General features: G+C 35.3%; 1 protein-coding gene across 1 annotated transcript; it reads right to left on the reverse strand.

Moving 5' to 3' along the window:
* Positions 1-355: 355 nt before the first annotated feature.
* LOC135623400 (calmodulin-binding receptor-like cytoplasmic kinase 2) lies at positions 356-21,656 on the reverse strand. Its single transcript, XM_065126325.1, has 6 exons — positions 21,341-21,656; positions 3,484-3,719; positions 3,229-3,397; positions 2,960-3,049; positions 1,100-1,398; positions 356-885 (listed from the first exon to the last, which is right to left on the reverse strand). The coding sequence occupies exons 1-6, from the start codon at positions 21,615-21,617 to the stop codon at positions 610-612; spliced, it is 1,347 nt and encodes a 448-aa protein (XP_064982397.1). The 5' UTR covers positions 21,618-21,656; the 3' UTR covers positions 356-609.

Consider the following 21,656-nt stretch of genomic DNA (forward strand, 5'->3'; position numbering starts at 1 on the left):
TATATATATATATATATATATATATATATATATATATATATATATATATATATATATATCGTGTGAGGCATATAAAAACTTCGTACCATTGCAGCTAATCTTTTTCTCTAAATTTAAATTTCAGATATATGTTTCGCTTTCATTTTTTTACGAATGGAATCAGTACTTTTTTTTATTTTAGACTGAAACATAAAGAAAAAGGAACTTCTGAGCACCAAAACGAAAATGATTACGCAGTCAATGTAGAAACCTAAAAGGAAGAATCACACAAGATATTATCATCGTTCTAATACTAATGCATGTGTTTTCATTTCTTCTCTTGCAATACTTCAAGGGAAGGCATTTGTTGTAGACGTATAAATATATAGGAAAATTTAACTCCAAAGGAACCCAAGCTTCCCATGTCAATCTAGTTTGGAACTTGTATCATACATATGTATATGTATAATTTCATCTATGCAAACCATTAACATAACCTCTACATGCATTCCCTCTCAAAATGTTAAATCTTCCCATCTTTGAAAGCAATTTACCAGCATAATCCAATCCTATGATGATGATGAGAGTGCTGAATTTGCAAGTTGAGCTGCTTACTACAGTGTGCAGATCTTACTTAAATGTAACTCTTGTCGCCGCCGATGGAAGGGTTCTTTGATGGGAAGTCTGGGAGAGGGGATCTGAAGATAACAGCTCCCTGTGATCCTTTCGGATGTTCCATAATATCTCTGCACAGCTCCGCATGCAGGGCCTGCTCTGCCTGAAAGGAGCTAAACACTGCACAGCCAGCTCGATGATCTGCTCCAAAGCCAGATTATTTGCTGGTGTTTGTGGAAGATTCGGATCTAAAATCTGAATTGTCTTTCCTTCTCTGAATTTCTTCATCGCCTGATCAAATACTTCAGGATCAAATAAATCGTAAATTATGTCTTACAACCTAAACAAAATAATAAAGTTTCAACTATTTTACTGCAATTGAAATTTGTGAGAGAAATTACAAGTATTTAGATCGTAGTTTCTATTAAGAATTAATAAATAATATTCTAAAAAGCCTAATTTTAAGACAGATGACATTAATTGTATAAAAGACAAAAGCACATACCCATTTTATTGTTACCCTTTCCTTGAGTATTCTTTTACGCTCTATGGGGCGGCGTGCAGATATTAATTCTACTAATAACACACCAAATGAGAATACATCACTTTTGTCCGTAAGTTGATAAGTTCGAATATACTCCGGATCCAAGTAACCAGCAGTTCCTTTAACTTGGGTGGAAATATGGGTAACTCCAGCCTCATTTACACCCAGTCGGGCAAAGCCAAAATCAGCAACCTTGGCACGCAGGTTTTCGGTAAGAAGAATATTAGATGACTTGATATCTCTGTGGATAATAGGATTATCTGCATCAAAGAAAACAATGGATCAGCGCATCCATTTTAATGACAAAGAATGTAACTAATTGCCTTGGTCAAACACTTCATATAATTTAAAAAGTGTACACATAATTTTCCACAGAAGTTTAATGTTTATAAATGTAGACACTTGCGCACACACAATGGATTTAGTGAAAAAATACTGTTCAGTTTTTTAGCAAAACATACACAGACTGGTAAAAATTCATGCCCAAACTGTTGAAATTAATCAAATTCTTCATGTGACATGAGCAAGAACTCAGTGATAAGGTGCATAAAATACAGAAATATTGATTTGAGGGTAGACAGGAATCAAGAGAAAAGAACCAGGGTTTCGCTTTCTGCTCTAAAGATGTAGCAGCAATAACACAACTCAAATACCAATTAAGGTGATATGCATAGTATGTCCATTGTGATCCCACTTCCAGGGTTACTTAACCACACATGTTTTTGGCTGATTAAAGGTGGTTGATTAACTTGTCAAGGAAGGGTTTATGTGGTAAGCCATGATATTGGCTACGTCATAGCTCTTATTCCTGAAGCATATGCTGTTTCTGAAAATGGATTCCATTATATGAACAATCTATTAAATTGTACTAAAACACATCACAAACCACAATGTATATCAGAGTTCAACCAATCCGACCAAGATCAAGACCATATATATGGAGAAAAATAGGTTTAATGAGAGATTAAAGGGTGAATAGCGAATGACTTGGAATTCACATTCCATATGACAAGGAGCATGGCGCATGAAATGAAAATAAATATCACCAAGTCATATTCCCATTGCCTTTTTTTACTTTCGAAATTATTGTAAGCAAAAAAATTTACCTCCAACAGAATTCATAAGAGATACATAAACTAGAACAACACTACCCAACATACTCCAAATTCTAATTTGTAGTTTTTGTTTAAGAAGGCAAAGAGAAAGAAAATCGAAAGCTGATGCCAAGGAGGAATCCTAGCATTTATGCTGTAATAGCCTCCCAATCCCCCCCAAAAACTCCCCATCATATACGGAAAACGAAAATTCCATTACACAAAAATTGTATGAGATGACATCTCACTTCCCAAGTAACATCACTTTATGCTCAAACGCAAGGGGAGAAAAAAGGAAAGATCAAGTAAATGAAGTTTAAAGGTATTAAAGCACAAATTTTGTTTCACAACATACTATTTCATACAAGACAAGGAGTGAATGATAGCAAGACTGTCTCTTGACCAAATACATGCAGGACTGATTCCTTTTTATTTCTTTGAATCTTCTAAATCAACATTGGAACATGAAACCATAAAACAAGGCCTTGAGCCAAATATTAGGGCCAGTATATGATTCCTTTCCATTTTTTTCATCAATAAAGACCAACTCAATTGAAGAAGCTGATAAATTCAGTTTGTGATAGTGTATAAGTTGCAGGTGCAAAAGAAAACATACTCCTTACAGCAATAGCATTATAGTTATTCTGAACTCATTGATTTGAAGTTTTCAGCTCCCACTGATTGGAAGAAAGGAAGTAACAAAATCAATATTTTGTTTCAATCTTACCTGCATACATGTGAAGATATGTGACAGCATGAGCTACATCAACTGCAATATCAAGTCGTGATGAAAGATCAAGATAGCTTCCACGAAAACCTGTATATTCCAGAGCACAAGTTACTACTCAATTTCCCCAACATCAACTAAAAATTCAATGCCATCAGACATCACTCGTCATGACTTGAACTAGTGATGATGAAAGCAAGATAACCAACAAAAGCACAACCATGACATGACCATAGCATCAATATGAAACGAGGAAGAAAGATGACTACCATCAAGATGCTCTCGGAGTGTTCCATTAGGCACATATTCAACCACAATGACTCTCTCATCATTGTCCTCCAAATAACCAAAGAACCTGACCAAATTGAAGTGTTCAATCTGTCCCAATATTTTGATCTCACTCTGGAACTCCACACTCACATGGTTGTCATGCATGCTCTGCATAAGACATCAAAATTCCAATTTTCACATCGGCAACAAATTGCCACATTAAATGGCAAAAACAAAAAGGGAACTCCACTAACCGTTTTGGCACGTTTAACTGCAATGAGTGTGCCATCATCGAGCATCCCTTTATAAACTGTCCCAAACCCACCTTGCCCAACCTTTAACGAAGGGGAGAAGTTCTTAGTTGCTTGCAAAATCTCCTCCATGTTGAATCGCATAGTCCCAGTTTCTTTCCTCCATGGCGAGTCTCCACCATGGCATGCCCCGTTTTTTGATGTCCCCAAACTACCATGAAAATTACGAACAGGGGTTGCTACAAAGTGATTGGTAAGTAGAGTTTTAACACTTTGTTCCTCACTATTTCAATTCCACATTGGCACATAAATTTAAACTTCAAAATTCAATCCCAATAACAAAACAAGATTTGTAAAATAAGGTTGGTGGAATCAAAATCTCCAATTAATCAAATAATTGAACTTTACAGTTAAATGGTTCATCAAAGTTCAAGAAAGACATCCACTTAGTGGCCAAAATAAGGTCTCTACATTTCAAGAACAACCTGTTAGATTATGTGGCCCTATCTCTAGGTAAAATATATTATAGATTTAATTAGATTTTAATTACCGTTATCGACCAATAGAAATGAAGTCCAATTATTGCAGGATTCCTTAAGATATAACCTTGATAGGAGTGACTCTTCTAATTATCATCCTAGACTCTCTGCTCTCGCCTATAAAAGGATAAAACATCCTAAGGACGAAACATCAGTTATTAAGATTATAGATCTATTCTCAATCTTTGTTAGTTCCTAATCCATTACTCATAGCGGTCCTATCACCTATGAAAGATAAGAAGAGAGGAGAAGGTGAATCTAGTTTTCCTTGTAAATTGACATCGCTACAGCTTTCGGATCTGACGACGATGCACTTACAAATCAAATAAAGGCTTTCTGAATGGCATCAAAAGGTACGCATCATAAATTTGATCTATTATTATTTGATTTCAGCTTCTGGTATTAATGTCTTTCACATAATAATAGCATAATCACATTTTTTATGCTAACAATTGGTATCAGAGTCGTGTTTTAAAATCAAATATCTTAGATCTATTTATTAGTACTCTTCGCTTACGAAAATGTGTTATTTGATTTTGATTTATAATGCTTAAATGATTTGTCTTTATTGTCAATTTGTTTTTCTATTTAGTTCGTCTTGTCACCTACTTACGGGCAATGTAAGGTTCCTCGTGTTTGATCGATGGACCACCGTCGACAGCTTGCTGTCGAGATAGTATTGTTGAGGGTAACATCCTCCAATGATCGCCAACCTAGTTGCAGGTAGTAACTACGTATAGATGCTACTATACACAACGAAAGCACCATGGGATGTAATTACCAATGAAGATCGCATGCATGACTACTTGTGTGCAGCAGCCTTGTGACGACTAGCCTGCCTTGGTCACCTGTGGCTGTAGCAATGCTGCTGCTTGCGACGGCTACAACAATGTCGTTGCCTGGTAGCTGCAACAATGCCGCTGCAGTAGCATTTGCTAGCTGTGATTGGTGTCAACTAGACGCTAAAGGCTGGCAGAGTATGCAACGGAGGAAGCCACTATAATCTCTTGGGAGTCGTGGAATGGGGTTGCAATGGAAAAGGGAATGGAGGTAGCGGCTAGGGGGCTATATCACTAGTCGCTATGTCATTGGCAAAGGGAGAGGCAAGTCATCGGTGATTGGTCACTAGCTGTGGGTGGCGCCACGACGACCTCAGGCCGTGCACCACGACGGCTGCACAACGACGATTAAAGGGAAGGGATTAGGGTTTTTCATCGATAAAAGGACTTTTTTGCCTGTTTGAATTCGTTTAATTTTAGTTGATGTCATTTTAATAGTTTTATCCTTTAGAAATTATATATTTCTAATATATATCCCTATAAAATTATAGTTTAGCCCATATAAATCTTTTAATTCTAATTTATATCCTTTTGATAGTTTTTCCCTTCAAAGATTATATATTTCTATCATATATCCTAAGAAAAATTATAATTGTACCCTTCAAAAACTAAAATTTTTTTACTTATGTCCTCAATTATAAAATTAACTAATTCGATTAAGTATTTTGATCGGATTTGATCATTATTGTATTTTGACTATTTGACTTGATTTAGATTCGATCAATCAAGTTTTGATCGAATTTAGGAAAAGACAAATTTTGATCAATTTTTTATTTTGATCAACTTTAATTATTGATTGATTTAATTATGTTGATATTTAGCCCAATTTTGAGCCTATCCAATTAAATAGGGTTGATAGGTCTAAGGGTTCCTTAGAAATTAAAAAAAAAAAAAAAAAAAATTAAATAAATATATATATATATATATATATATCATGATTTTCTTTTATAGTTTTCTCATATGACATATTGATAAAATTTTTTGTGTAATAATTAAAATTTTAATTATTATTCTTAGATATTTGTTTAGTTATTTATATGCATATATTTAAAATTATAAAATAATATTTATTTTTCACATAAAAGGTATGATTTATGATTTATCATGATTACAATTATCATATGAGTTTTCCTTTATGTTGATTAATGTTTAATAATTATTATAGTTATTATTTTATTATTATTAAATTATTTTAACATATATTAGATTAAAAAATTTTGGTGGATATTATCTATAACTCATATCCTTGAGTTTTATCTAACTGGTAGCTACCAAAGTAGTCTAGGATGATAGGCTTCGGGATATGATTTATAATAACATTTTATTATTTATAAGATATTTTAAATTATATTTTATATTATTGTATTGCTTTGTAGTTGTCAAAGTGGTCTAGACTAATAACTTATAAAATTATATTAAAGAATTAACCCTAAATAATATTAAGAAAAATAATATTTATAATATTACACATAATTAAGAGATTTAGATAATCCCAAACGAGAATCTACTTCGAATATATATGATGAGATAGGATGATACTGTTTTAGATATTCTTGGAGTTTAAGATTGTATACCCAAAGGTAGCAATACTATTCCACAAGGATAACATCAATCCTCCATAAATAATTTTGTATGAATAGTAGATATGTTAATATTTCATCCAAATGTAAAATAAAGATGATACCGATAATTTAACATTTATTAAAAAAATTAAAATATTAATATTATATTATTTTATTATAGTTCCTTCATTACATTCTTATAAATATCCATATATTTTCTGAATTAAATAAATATAAATAACTTAAGCATATATAATTTATACTAGGTGTGTTAGACTTTGATCAGACTAGTTAAAAGGATCACAGACATAACTACTAAAAATTCTATGGAATAAATAATTGAGATAAGTGATCGAGAAAGGTTAAAAAAAATAATTTTATGATAATTATTAATAATATTTAAACTTCATTATATTATATAACTAGCACAATGAAATATTTAAAGATAAATTTAAATTTGCTAATAAGTCATTGGTTGACATAATAATAAAATAAATGACTGAAATTCAATATTATAGTATTTGAGGAATTCAAGATTATACTCTCAATATAGCTGACAAAGTTGTAAGGACAAATAACATTGGGCATGAATATAGTTGAGTCCTTACTTGTATAATTTATTTTTAATTCTAATTCTTCTTAGTTTAACTCATTTAAATTTTATTATAATAAAATTAAAGATAAGTAAAACTTAAATGAATTGACTAATATATATATATATATATATATATATATATATATATATAGAGGAAGAATTAAGACTAAAGTAAAAAAGACTCATAATATTTTGGATACTACTCAAAGAATGAGTAATTATAAAAGTTTTAAGCATAATTTATCAAATAAATTAGCTTAGCTTATAAATGTAATATAAACTCATAAATAAAGTACTACTTCTATGACAAGAAAGATTATGTAAAGGACTATAAGGTTTTAATTCGAAAGGGAAAGATATAAATCTGACTTTTGTATGTTTCAAATCAAACATTATAGAAGTCATTTTCTAATATTTGGTTGATTGATTCTAGCGCTTCAACTTATATTACCACTAATAGAGATTCATTTTAATAATGAGAACCAAAAGAGTATGAAATATTCATCGTTATAGGAAATCATCTTAAAGCAAAAGCAATAATAGTTAATACTTATCGCCTACACCTGGAGGCGATTTATTTGATGGATTTTGATGATATATACTATATTCCTACAATTCTAAAAATTTGAGTTCTTTATCTAGAATTGTCAGGATATTATTTCTCTTTTGATGGAGGTAAGCTCATCATGATTTAATAAAAGTAATTTTTTTTATTTTATATGATGGTTTGTACAGAATTAATGAGAATATTGAATTTGCAGTAATCTTATAATCAAATATTAGAATGAAACATAGTTTCATGAACTCCTTGAGATTATACATGCTTGTATCTACGGACTACTCCATATTTCCTGTTTTAGTGAAGTGAAATATTTTATCACCTTTATAGATTATTGATTGAAATATAACTATCTAAGGTCTCAAGCTATTAACACATTTAGGTGTACATAAATAAAATCGAGAAATAATTAGATAAAAAAGTCAAAATTGTCAGATATGATAAGGATAATAAATTTTATGATAGTTATGATTGTTAGGATCGGAGCGACACTAAGAGGGGGGGGTGAATTAGAGCAGCGGATTAAAACTCGTAAGTTTGAAAACGATTTCGTAAATGTGTAGAGATTTCGATGCGACAAAGAATAACTTAGTATAAGTAGCTTGAGTAAAGTAAGGAGATGAAAACCAAATGCTTGTTGCTATGTAAATAAAGGTTTCAGAAAGTTAAACACTCACACATTTAAGGAACACACCAATTTAAAGTGGTTTGGTCAAATAACCTACATCCACTTGCAAAGCCTTCTTCGATGAGGCTCCCAACTTCCACTAGCAAATCACTTTGAAGGGAAAGAACCAAATACCCCTCTTATAACCTTTTTACAAATGATTCACACTCTTACAGATTTTTCAAAGAGAAAGAGGGAGGTGAACACTTAAGCTATTGAAAACAAGACTTTGCTAAAGCTTTTTCTCAATTTCTAACTTCTCAAAAGGTGTGTTCTTTGCTGAGAATTGAGGGATATTTAAAGAACCCAAGAGGATTCAAATTTGAGCTCCAAATTTTGAATTCCTTTGGGTTCTCGGAGCTGGCGGTGCCACCGCTTGTTGGTGGTGGTGCCACCACCCGACCTTTTGGGTGCTGGGCGGTGCCACCACCCAGTCCGACGGTACCACTGCCTGATCCTTCGGGTTCTGGGCGGTGCCACCGCTCGTCCTTACGGGTCACTGGTTGGGCTCCAAATTTGGCCCAACCAATTTATATTAGGGCCTAGTTGGCCCCTAACCAGGTTATTAGATTAACTCTTAATCCTAACCCTAATTACATGCAAACTACGAAATTAAGACATAGTCCTAAGTAGGCTTTTTAACCGACAAGGTTGAGTTTCCTTCCGGCGAGCTTTCCGGCGATCTTCCGGTGGACTTCCGATTTCTTCCGGCGGACTCCCAATAGACTCCCGATCTTGTGGCGAGTTCAGCGAGTCTTTGGCAAGTAGCCGAATCTTCTCGGTGATCTCCGCGAACCTCCGACGATCTCTTCGACGGACTTCCGAAAACTTCGGCAAGTCCCCGATTTCTTCTCGGTTGGTTCCGGCAGCACTTCCGACGAATCTTCGGACTCTCGGCGGACTCTCGAACACCCATCGAACTTGACTCCGGTAGACTTGTTTTATGTCTTCAAGTTATCGTAGTTAATCCTGCACACTTAACTCAATAACATGGATTAGATCAATTAACCCATCAATTGATTTCATCATCAAAATCCGAGATTCAACAATCTCCCCCTTTTTGATAATGACAATCAATTGATGACAGAGTTAAACATAACTCCCTCTATCTATATGCTATATAATGAGAAGATAAAAACACTTGAATTCAATCTCTTTGAATTCAAGCCTAAACCAATAAGTTCTATCCGTTGAACTTCTCGTTATTCTCTATAAGCATGAGCAAATATGAAATTTCGTATTTCTCATAATTTTAAGCTATGAAAATTATTTTCAAGTCGAATGATAAAAGACAATTATCATTTCGACAAGAGATATGAACTTTCAACATGAATCTAATGATATAAATGTAAGGCATGATTTCATATGATCATGAGATGAAACGATAACCAATATAAAAACTTTCATATTGTGATATCCTCAAAAAGTTTTGCGATGCATATAAGAAATTTGTATTACACAATATATTAGCTTTTGCAATTTATATAAGTCATGCTATCACATTGACACAAGTCATCAATCTTTTGCTCATTCTTCTCCCCCTTTATCATTAACAAAAAGGAGATGAGACTTTAAGCGTACAATTTGTGATCATAAAATCATTAGAAAAATTCAGCATTCATACAAAAAGGAGATGGCAAAAAATTGACAAAGCTTTAACTTGGCATTAAAATTAATCATACAAGGATCGCATGTCAAGGTAGCAAAATAAGAAGGCATATCGATTAATCCTTAGGAGGAAATCCATAGTTCTTATACATAACATCTATCTTTTGATTTATTTATCGTAGTTCCCTCAAAATTTCAACTTGCTATAATTGAATTTGCTCTTGCTGTGATTTGAGTTGCTCTTGTTGTGATTTGATATGATGTAATTCTGTCATAATGAGATCTTCAGAAGATGAAGCAGGAGCTGATTCTAAAGGTGCTGCACTAAAGGGACTAGGAGGGGGAGATTCATTTCCCCTAAAAATTGGTGTTTCGGGGTGTTCTACTGGTGGGGGAACTGGATCAGTCCTTCTAGGTTGCCTAACCCATATACCATTGCTAAAAGTGCACCTAAGTCTTTTGAGTAGGTTTCTATTGAAAGCAGTAAATCGATCAACTTAAATTATTTCTTCATCGGGTGAGACACAAATATTATGGGCAAGTATTAATCGAGTGACTAACCCCTCGTATGGTAACATTGTGTCTTTAGCTATTATGTCCTGCATATGTTGTCGGATTAAGTATCCAAAACAATTATGTTGGCCGATCATTATCCAATACATAGTGCTTAGCTCTATTTGACTAATTTCATCATGATGAAATTGTTTACGAAGTAGTATGCTAATCATGATGTAATGAAAAATTTAAAGTTAAAGGGCAACAAGTGCTCGCAACTTTTGAGAATCATGCCTTACATTTATATCATGAGATTCATGTTCAAAGTTCATATCCCTTGTCGAAATGATAATTGTCTTTTATCATTCGACTTGAAAATAATTTTCATAGCTTGAAATTATGAGAAATACGAAGTTTCGTATTTGCTCATGTTTATAGAGAATAATGATAAGTTCAATGGATAGAACTTGTCGGTTTAGGCTTGAATTCAAAGAGATTGAATTCAAGTGTTTTTATCTTCTCAATATATGGCATATAGATAGGGGGAGTTATGTTTAACTCCGTCATCAATTGATTGTCATCATCAAAAGGGGGAGATTGTTGAATCTCGGATTTTGATGATAAAATCAATTGATGGGTTAATTGATATAATCCACATTATTGAGTTAAGTGTGTAGGATTAACTACGATAGCTTGAAGACATAAAGCAAGTCTACCGGAGTCAAGCTCGATGGGTGTTCGAGAGTCCGCCGAGAGTCCGAAGATTCGACAGAAGTGCTGCCGGAACCAACCAAGAAGAAATCGGGGACTTGCCGAAGTTTTCGAAAGTCCGCCGAAGAGATCGTCGGAGGTTCGCGGAGATCACCGAGAAGATAAGGCTACTTGCCAAAGACTCGCTGAACTCGCCATAAGATCGGGAGCTTGCTGGGAGTCCGTCGGAAGAAATCGAAAGTCCACCGGAAGATCGCCGGAAAGCTCACGGGAAGGAAACTCGACGTTGCCGGTTAAAAAACCTACTTAGGACTATGTCTTAATTTCGTAGTTTGCATGTAATTAGGGTTAGGATTAAGAGTTAATCTTATAACCTGGTTAGGGGCCAACTGGGCCCTAATATGAACTGGTTTGGGCCAAATTTGGAGCCCAACCAGTGACCTGTAAGGACGGGCGGTGGCACCGCCCAGAACCCGAAGGATTAGGCGGTGGTACCATCGGACTAGGCGGTGGCACCGCCCAGCACCCGAAAGGTCGGGCAGTGGCATCACTACCGACAGGCGGTGGCACCGCCAGTAAACGGTCAACGTGACATTAACAGGCGGTGGCACAGCCAGCTCCAGGAACCCAAAGGAATTCAAAATTTAGAGCCCAAATTTGAATCCTCTTGGGTTCTATAAATACCCCTCAATTCTCAGCAGAGAACACACCTTTTGAGAAGTTAGAAATTAAGAAAAAACTTTAGCAAAGTCCTTAGCAAAGTCTTGTTTTCAATAGCTTAAGTGTTCACCTCCCTCTTTCTCTTTGAAAAATCTGTAAGAGTGTGAACCACTTGTAAAAAGGTTGTAAGAGGGGTATTTGGTCCTTCCCCTTCAAAGTGATTTGCTAGTGGAAGTTAAGAGCCTCATCGAAGAAGGCTTCGCAAGTGGATGTAGGTCATTTGACCGAACCACTTTAAATTGGTGTGTTCCTTGAACGTGTGAGTGTTTAACTTTCTGAAACCTTTATTTACATAGCAGCAAGCTTTTGGTTTTTATCTCCTTACTTTACTCGAGCTACTTTTACTAAGTCATTCTTTGTCGCATCGAAATCTCTACACATTTACGAAATCGTTTTCAAACTTACGAGTTTTAATCCGCTGCACTAATTCACCCCCCTCCTCTTAGTGCCGCTCCGATCCTAACAATTGGTATCAGAGCTAGGCTCACTCTCATATTTGGTTTAATACCCAAGAGAGATGGCTTACTCCGGCATGTATGAGGGTCATTCTATTACACGGCCACCTATGTTTAATGGGTCGGATTACACGTATTGGAAGACTCGAATGAGAATCTTCCTCATTTTCATGGATTTCGAGCTTTGGACTATTGTCAAAAATGGATTTAAAAAATCTTTTCTTTCGATGAGCGAATGGGATGAATCGGAGAAAAAGGTTTTTGCTTTAAACGTAAAGGCTATGAATGCATTGGACAAAAATGAATTTAATCGCGTTTCAATTTGTGATTCGGCTTTTGATATTTGGAGAACTCTTGAGGTCACTCATGAAGGCACTAGCCGAGTGAAAGAATCCAAAATCAACATTCTTGTGCACTCTTACGAACTTTTCCGAATGAAACCAAGTGAGTCCATCGGAGACATGTACACACGTTTCACGGATGTCATCAATGGACTCAAAGCTCTTGGTAAAGGTTTTTCTAACTTTGAACTAGTAACTAAAATCTTAAGATCCCTTCCAAAGAGTTGGGATCCAAATGTTATGGTCATTCAAGAGGCCAAGGACCTTAAAACATTTCCTCTCGAAGAACTTATTGGGTCTCTAATGACCTACGAAATGACGTGTCATGCTCAAGAAAAGCTCGAGAACAGGAAGGATATGACACTTACAACACAAAAAGACCACTTGAAAGGAACATCAAGTGATGAGGACAGTGACGATGACATTACACTTTTAACTCAAAAATTTTAAAAATTTATAAGAGAGAACAAATTTAAAAATAACACCAAAAAAAACTTGAACATAAAAAAGACCAAGTAATATGCTACGAATGCAAGAAGCCGGGACACTTCAAAAATGAATGCCCCCAAGCTAAGAAGAAGCAACCGAAGAAGAAGAAAGTTTTAAAAGTGACTTGGGACGATTCAAGTGATTCCGAAAGTGAAGAAGCTAGCAACAAAGAGGAGGCAAACTTCACGCTAATGGCTTTAGGAGAAGAGATATGTGATTTAATTAATGAAGATTTATCTTTCGATGAATTTTCTATCGCTTTTCACGAATTATTTGATGAGTGTAGAACTATTAGTAAGAAGTTTAATCTATTAAAGAAAGAGCATGTCTTACTACAAAATAAGCTTGATAGTCTTCAAACTCCTCCATGCTCTAAGTGTGAACACTTAGAAGCAATAAAAAATAAAAATTTGCTACTTAAAAAAACCTTAAACAAGTTTAAGGTTGGTAACAAGGGCTTGGACATGATCCTTGCAAACAAGGCTCATGTCGCAAATAGAAGTGGAATTGGTTTTGTGAGAGGATCTCACCAAAATCCTACCACTTTCATTAAAGAACCCACATTACATATTTCACCTCATTTGAAATGCAACTTTTGTTGTAAATCCGAACATGTTGTTTACAAATATCCATTTAGGAAAATTAGTCCACATAAGTTGATATGGGTTCCTAAAGGAACTATAAATAGTTCAATGATGAATAACAAAATTGGTAGATCAATTTCTGAGGCACCCAAAATCAAATGGGTACCTAAAAACCATCCTCTTTTGTAGATAAACCCACAAGCTAGGAGCAAGAGATGGTATCTTGATAGTGGATACTCAAGACACATGACTGGAGATTCATCTCATTTCTCTATGCTCACTAGCAAAGAAGAAGGGTACGTCACCTTCAAAGACAACAACAAAGGCAAAATCATTGGCAAGGGAACCATAAGTAACAAATTAAGTTTTTCAATTGATGATGTATTGCTAGTTGATGGATTAAAACATAATCTCTTAAGTATTAGTCAATTATGCGATAAAGGTTATAACGTTAGATTTGAATCTAATGTGTGCATTATTGAAAAACCAAACAATAACATGTCAATGATTGCTTTAAAACAAAATAATGTGTACACCATCAACCTTGATGAACTGAGTAATGAAATATGCTTCTCCGCTTTAAATGATGATGCTTGGCTTTGGCATAGGAGATTAGGTCATGCAAGTATGAAACTAATATCTAAAATCTCATCTAGAGAGTTAGTATGAGGGATTCCCAATATGAAGTTTGTTAATGACAAAGTATATGATGCGTGTCAACTAGGTAAACAAATTAAAACTAGTTTTAAACCAAAAAATCAAATTAACACCACTAGACCATTACAATTGATCTATTTGGACTTATTTTGACCAATTGACACAACGAGTCTAGAAGGAAGCAAATATGCCTTTGTAATTGTAGATGACTATAGTAGATACACTTGGACCTATTTCTTAGCTCGGAGCGACACTAAGAGGGGGGGTGAATTAGTGCAGCGGATTAAAACTCGTAAGTTTGAAAACGATTTCGTAAATGTGTAGAGATTTCGATGCGACAAAGAATGACTTAGTAAAAGTAGCTCGAGTAAAGTAAGGAGATGAAAACCAAAAGCTTGCTGCTATGTAAATAAAGGTTTCAGAAAGTTAAATACTCACACATTCAAGGAACACACCAATTTAAAGTGGTTCGGTCAAATGACCTACATCCATTCGGTCAAAAGAAGCCTTCTTTGATGAGGCTCTTAACTTCCACTAGCAAATCACTTTGAAGGGGAAGGACCAAATACCCTTCTTACTGTTAGGATCGAGAGCACTAAGAGGGGGGGGTGAATTAGTGCAGCGGAAATCTTTCAGCGATTAAAATCGAAAGCTGCGTTCGTTCGATAAAAACTATTTTGATGCAAAAGCCGATTCTAAGATTACTTATGATTAAGTGCAGTTTACGTGTAAACACAGTTAGCGTCTAAACGCAGTTTGCGTGTAAATGCAGATTGCGTCTAAACTCAGATTGCGTCTAAGCGCAGTTTGCGTCCAAGCGCAGATTGCGCAGTTTGCGTTTAAGCGCAGATTGCGTCTAAACACAGTTTGCATCTAAGCGCAGTTTAAGCAGAAGTATAAAGACAATGTGCTGCTATTGTACAGCTCAAAAAGTAATCTGCAGAAAGCAGATTTACGTCTAAACGCAGATTTACGTCTGATCTTTGAAACTCGTTTGTATACTCGCAGAAGGCAGTATGCAGTTGAAATCAAGACGTAAACGTAAACTGAAATCTGATGATTGTGCGAGGAAAGCCGATTTACGTCTAAATGCAGTTTTACGTCTAAATGTTGAAACTCGTTCGTAAAATTGCAGAAGACAGTTTGCAGTTATAAATAGAATCAAAATGTAAATGTAAACTGCAAGGAATCTCGTTCGTAAAAGCGCAGAAGACAGTTCGCAGTTATAAACAGATTCAAGACGTAAATGTAAGCTGCAATGTAAAGATCGTACGAAAACACCTATTGACGTCTGAATCCAGATTCGGAAAGATCAGCACTTAGAACTTGTTCGTAAAGGCGCAGAGAGCAGTAGTTATGTAGGAGGTTTGCAGTAATGATAAGGTACTCGAAATAAAAGCAAACCAGAGATTTAGAGTGGTTCGGTCAGTCTTGACCTACTCCACTTTTGGCTTCCTCCTCCGACGAGGTCACCGACGTCAACTAGCTGCCTTCCTTCAATGGGCGAAGGCCAACTGCCCTTTTACAGTTTCTCTTCTTTTGACGGGCTCAGGAGACAACCCATACAGATCCTTTCTCTCCTCTCTTTACAACTCAAGACTTGAAGAACAGAAAAGAGGAGAACTTTTGGACTTTACACAAATTTGAGCTCTTAGAATCACTGAAAAGATCAAGAATTCGGTGTGGTTCAGTATACCTTCAGTGCTGAATGGGTGGGGTATTTATAGGCCCCAACCCAATTCAAATTTGGAGCTCAAAACGATCAAATCCCGAAATTTCGGGATCAGGCGGTTGCACCTCTTGACTGGAGAGGTTGCACCGCCTGGCAGAGCTCGAAGACCGAGCTCAGGCGGTGCCACCTCTCTGTCAGGGAGGTTGCACCGCCCAGTCTTGCTCGAAGACTGAGCCCAGGCGGTGCCACCTCTCTGTTAGGGAGGTTGCACCGCCCAGTCTTGCTCGAAGACTGAGCCCAGGCGGTGCCACCTCTCTGTCAGGGAGGTTGCACCGCCGAGTCTTGCTCGAAGACTGAGCCCAGGCGGTGCCACCTCCTGGCTGGGGAGGTTGCACCGCCCAGTCTCGCTGGGAGGCTTAGCCCAGGCGGTGCCACCTCTTGGCCTAGGCGGTTGCACCTCCTGGTGCAATCAGGGTCCGAATGGTTAGCTCCATTCGGCCCACTTTCTATCTTTTCAGGGGCCCAATTGCCCCAAGATTAAGCTAATGGGATCACCTCCCATTTTCCAACTTAATCAACATGCTAACTACGATTAAATCTAAGACAATTTCTGCAGCTTTGCTCCGATGCGTCAATCGCTTCTTCCGGCGAGTTTCCGGCGAACTTCCGTCGATCATCCGATGTACCCTCGGTGATTCTTCTGCGGACTTCCGGCAAACTCCTGGACTTTGCGACGATCCACTTGGCGAGTTCCGACGAGCTTCGCTTGGCAAGCTTCTGGACTTCTCGGATCTGTTTTCGCAGAACCTCCGACGATCGTCCGAACTTCCGTTGAACTCTCGAACTCCCAACGTGATCATAAACTTGACTCCGGCGCAACTCCTGCTGCTTGTCTAACTTTCATCGTAGTTAATCCTGCACACTTATCTCAACACATAGATTAGACAACAAATGACAATTGACTTCATCATCAAAATCCGAGATTCAACACTTACAACCTTTTTACAAGTGATTCACACTCTTACAGATTTTTCAAAGAGAAAGAGGGAGGTGAACACTTAAGCTATTGAAAACAAGACTTTGCTAAAGCTTTTTCTCAATTTCTAACTTCTCAAAAGGTGTGTTCTCTCCTGAGAATTGAGGGATATTTATAGAACCCAAGAGGATTCAAATTTGGGCTCTAAATTTTAAATTCCTTTGGGTTCCTGGAGCTGGTTGTGCCACCGCCTGTTAATGTCACGTTGACCGTTTACTGGCGGTGCCACCGCTTGTCGGTAGCGATGCCACTGCCCGACCTTTCAGGTGCTGGGCGATGCCACCGCCCAGTCCGACGATACCACCACCTGATCCTTCGAGTTCTGGGCGGTGCCACCGCCCGTCCTTACGGGTCACTGGTTGGGCTCCAAATTTGGCCCAAACTAGTTCATATTAGGGCCCAATTGGCCCCTAACCAGGTTATAGGATTAACTCTTAATCCTAGCCCTAATTATATGGAAACTACGAAATTAAGACATAGTTCTAAGCAGGTTTTTTAACCGGCAACGTCAAGTTTCCTTCCGACGAGCTTTCCGGCGATCTTTCGGTGGACTTCCGATTTCTTCCGGTGGACTCCCAGCAGGCTCCCGATCTTATGGCGAGTTCAGCGAGTCTTTGGCAAGTAGCCGAATCTTCTCGGTGATCTCCGTGAACCTCTGACGATCTCTTCGGCGGACTTCCGAAAACTTCGGCAAGTCCCCGATTTCTTCTCGGTTGGTTCCGGCAACACTTCCGACGAATCTTCGGACTCTCAGCGGACTCTCGAACACCCATCGAACTTGACTCCGGTAGACTTGCTTTATGTCTTCAAGCTATCGTAGTTTATCCTGTACACTTAACTCAATAATATGGATTAGATCAATTAACCCATCAATTGATTTCATCATCAAAATCCGAGATTCAACAATGATGAACCCGATCATAATTCTATTTCTTTTACTAGATTCCTGAAAAAACGAGGTATTTGTGCTCAATATGTTTTACCAGATGTTTCACAGCAGAACGAGATTGTTGAAAGATGAAACCGTACTCTTATGGATATAGTTAGAACATAATGAGTAATTCTTCTATACTCGAATCAATTAAGGAGAAGCACAAAGAATGGTTATGTATATATTAAACAGAGTTCTTAGTAAGTCAATTCCACCAACTTATTTTGAGTTATAAACTAGTAGGAAACCTAATTTAAGACATTTACATATTTAGGATTCCCTAAAAAGATAAGGGTTTTCAATTTACATAAAAAGAATTTTTATTTCAAAGACTATTTCTAGGTATTTTATTATTTATTCACAGATTTTATTGTCGTAAACATAATACAAGAATAGTTGAATCAGGTAATATAATATTTCTAAAAAATAACGAATCAGTAGGAATGAAAATCTTAAAATTTAATCTTAATATTAAGAAAATACAAGTTGATACTCCTTTATTATTTTATATTTAAGAGATTGTTGTTCCTTAAGTCACTAAAAGAATTGATGATGAGAAATAACAAAATAACATTGATAAACTCTCATATGATGTTAATATCATCGCTAATGATCTTGTAGAATAATTATAACCAACAGTTTTAAGAAAATCTAAAAGGAAAGGAGATCTGTCATTTCTAATTATTATTTGGTATATCTATAAGAATCAGATCATAACATAGGAATTAAAAGATCCCTCATTATTTTCATAAGTTATAAAAAGTAACGATCCTGAAAAGTGTTATGATGCGATGAAAGAAGATTTGAAATCAATAGACTATAATGATATTTGAGAACTCATCAAATTGCTCAATTACTGTAAAAGAGTCGATTGTAAATAACTCTTTCGAATAAATTATGACTCAAAAGATAATATCGAATGATATAAAAGTTAAACTTAGGGTCAAATGTTTTACTCATAAAGAATGCATCGACCATAACGAGATATTTTTTTAGTTTTTTAAATAAACTCGTTAAGAATCGTCATAACATTAGTAACTCATTATGATTTTGAGTTACATCAGATGAATATGAAAACAATTTATTTAAAGAGAAATCTGGATAAAAAACTTTATAGGGATTAACCTAAACGATTCACAAAGAAAATAAAAGTAATGTAAAATTTGATATGAAAATTTAGGAAAATCATTTAAAACTTTAAAAAAGCTTTTAGATAATGATATCTAAAGTTTCATAATACCATTATTTTTTTAATTTAAAAATATATTAATCAATGTTAATATCTGAAGGTAGTGGGAGCAAGTTTATTATACTGGTCTTATATTTGGATAATATTTTGCTTATCAGGAGTGATCTTGGTTTTTTATATTGAACTAAGAAATTTCTTACTAAGAATTTTAAGATGATTGATATGAACTTATATTATTGGTATTAAGATATTCAGGAATATAATTTAAAGGTTGCTATGATTATCTCAAAAATGATATATTAATCAAATCTTAGAAAGATCTAGTGTAAAATTTTGTTTAGCAAATGACAAAAGTAGAATTTTCAATCAAAACAAGTATTTTTAAAAATAACTTGAAAGAGAATCAAATAAAAGAAAAATATTCTTTTTGTATGCGCAATTAGAAGTCTATTATATGCTTAAGCCTAACCAAACCAAATATCAATTTTGTAGTTGATATACTAAGTAGATATTAGAGTTAACTTAAGAATAAAAAATTAAAAAAGCTATAAAGAAAGTAATAAGATAAAATTTTCAAACAAAGGATTATATACTCACATTTATGAAATTAGATCAACTTGAAATGATAATGTTTTCATATACTGATTCTGTAAATTACCTCAATAGTAGAAAGTCCACTTCACGTTTTATATTTATCAGTTAAAAGGATAATTTATAGGAAAAATATAAAGTAATTTATTATTATATTATCAACAATAAAAGTTAATTTTTTGGCATGCTTTGAGACTATTAATCAAGTTTACGATTGAAAAATTTTATCTCAAGACTTGGTATTATCAAATTTAATTACTAAGTCATTGAAAATACTTTATGACATATCACAGTAGTTTTCTTCTCTAAGAATGACAAGTACCCTAATAGTTCTATCCATTATGATATAAAGTACTTGATGGTCAGAGAAAAGAGTTCAGAAATAATTAATATCAATTAAGAACTTGAGGTTTATTGTATTGATTGTTGATCCTTTCACTAAGATTTTATAGCCTAAAATATTTGAAAAACATGCTCTTATAATTGGGTTTTTGAGCAACCCATAAAAGATATATGGTGTATGTTTGAGTGAACATTATAATTAGTATTTTTTATGTAATTAAAATTATTTATTTTTGTTATCTCGTTCATATTTATGTTTGTAGATATTCTAGTTAAATATGTAGACTATGATTGTCTTGACAAAATAAATTACAAGAATCATTTTGTATTATATTATGAAGGGCTAATAGTATTGTGTTACTAAAAGGAAGTATGACATTGATGATATACAATTGATATGATTCGGTTTGGTAGTCAAACTTAATATGATATGATTATATTTATTAGATTTATTAGTCTATTTTATAAAATTTGTATGCATATTAAAATATTTTTTCAAATTTTTAGAATCTAATTAAGTAAAATTATTTTTTAATATTTTTTTTTAATTTCTTCTATATCTTATCAATTAATAAGCTAAGTAAGAAAATATTACATTATATGACCGTATCAAATTATATAAGATATATTATAGATTTAATTGAATTTTGATTATCAACAGAAATAAATACTAATTATAGTAAAATATTTTTGGGATGATCTTGATAGAAGAACTCTGCTAATTACTATCCTAGATCCTCTTCTCTTACTTATAAAGTACATGACTTCCTAGGGACGAAACAACAGTCATAGCGATCCTATAAACGATGAAAAAGAGAAAGACGAGTTTAGTTTTCTTATTAAAAAAAGAGAAAGACGAAACATGAGGACTTCCTAGATCGACATCATTACAACTTTCGGATCCGATGATAATGTTCCTACATATTAGATAAAGGCTTTCTAAATGATATCGAAAAATAAGTATCGTAAATTTGATATATCATTATTTGATTTGATATTAAAATTTTTCACATAACAGTAACATAATCACAATTTTTATGCTTACACAAACGCCTACTATAAACTATATTTTGGTAGGCACCACTGGAACCTACTTGTTTCTCAGTGCCCGGCAATCCAATTGCCAAAATTAGGCAGTCAAATTCAGGATACGAAGTGCTTGCAACTTTCACAGTAGGATGGCTACATCGTGAACAACAAAAATCCAAGAAAGTGTCTAGTTTCAACATGAAATCGGAAGGACTACAAGAACCGGAGAGAGAGAGAGAGAGCGCATACCATAAGGAGACTCGAGGCTTCGAGTAGTTTTAGGCCTCGCCGACGTGATCCCGGGCTTAGTGGTAGAGAAGAACAAGACGATCGCCTTAAGGAAGGCCTTGAACGAGCTCCGCTTGGGCGCCGAAGACGTGCTGCCGGCCGTGGCTACTGAGGACGCGAAGGAGGCGGCGGAGCTCCTCGAGGTTTCCCATCGGTCGGGGGTCGCGATGAAGGAAGCCCTGCTATCGACGGCTCTCGGATTCGGCCCTCTGGGCTGCGAGCTGGATCTCCGCTGCATCGGAGGCGCGGACGCCGAAGGGGTCTCGGGAGCAGCTAC

This window comes from Musa acuminata, chromosome BXJ2-9, assembly GCF_036884655.1.
Source record: "Musa acuminata AAA Group cultivar baxijiao chromosome BXJ2-9, Cavendish_Baxijiao_AAA, whole genome shotgun sequence".
Taxonomy (NCBI): Eukaryota; Viridiplantae; Streptophyta; class Magnoliopsida; order Zingiberales; family Musaceae; genus Musa; species Musa acuminata.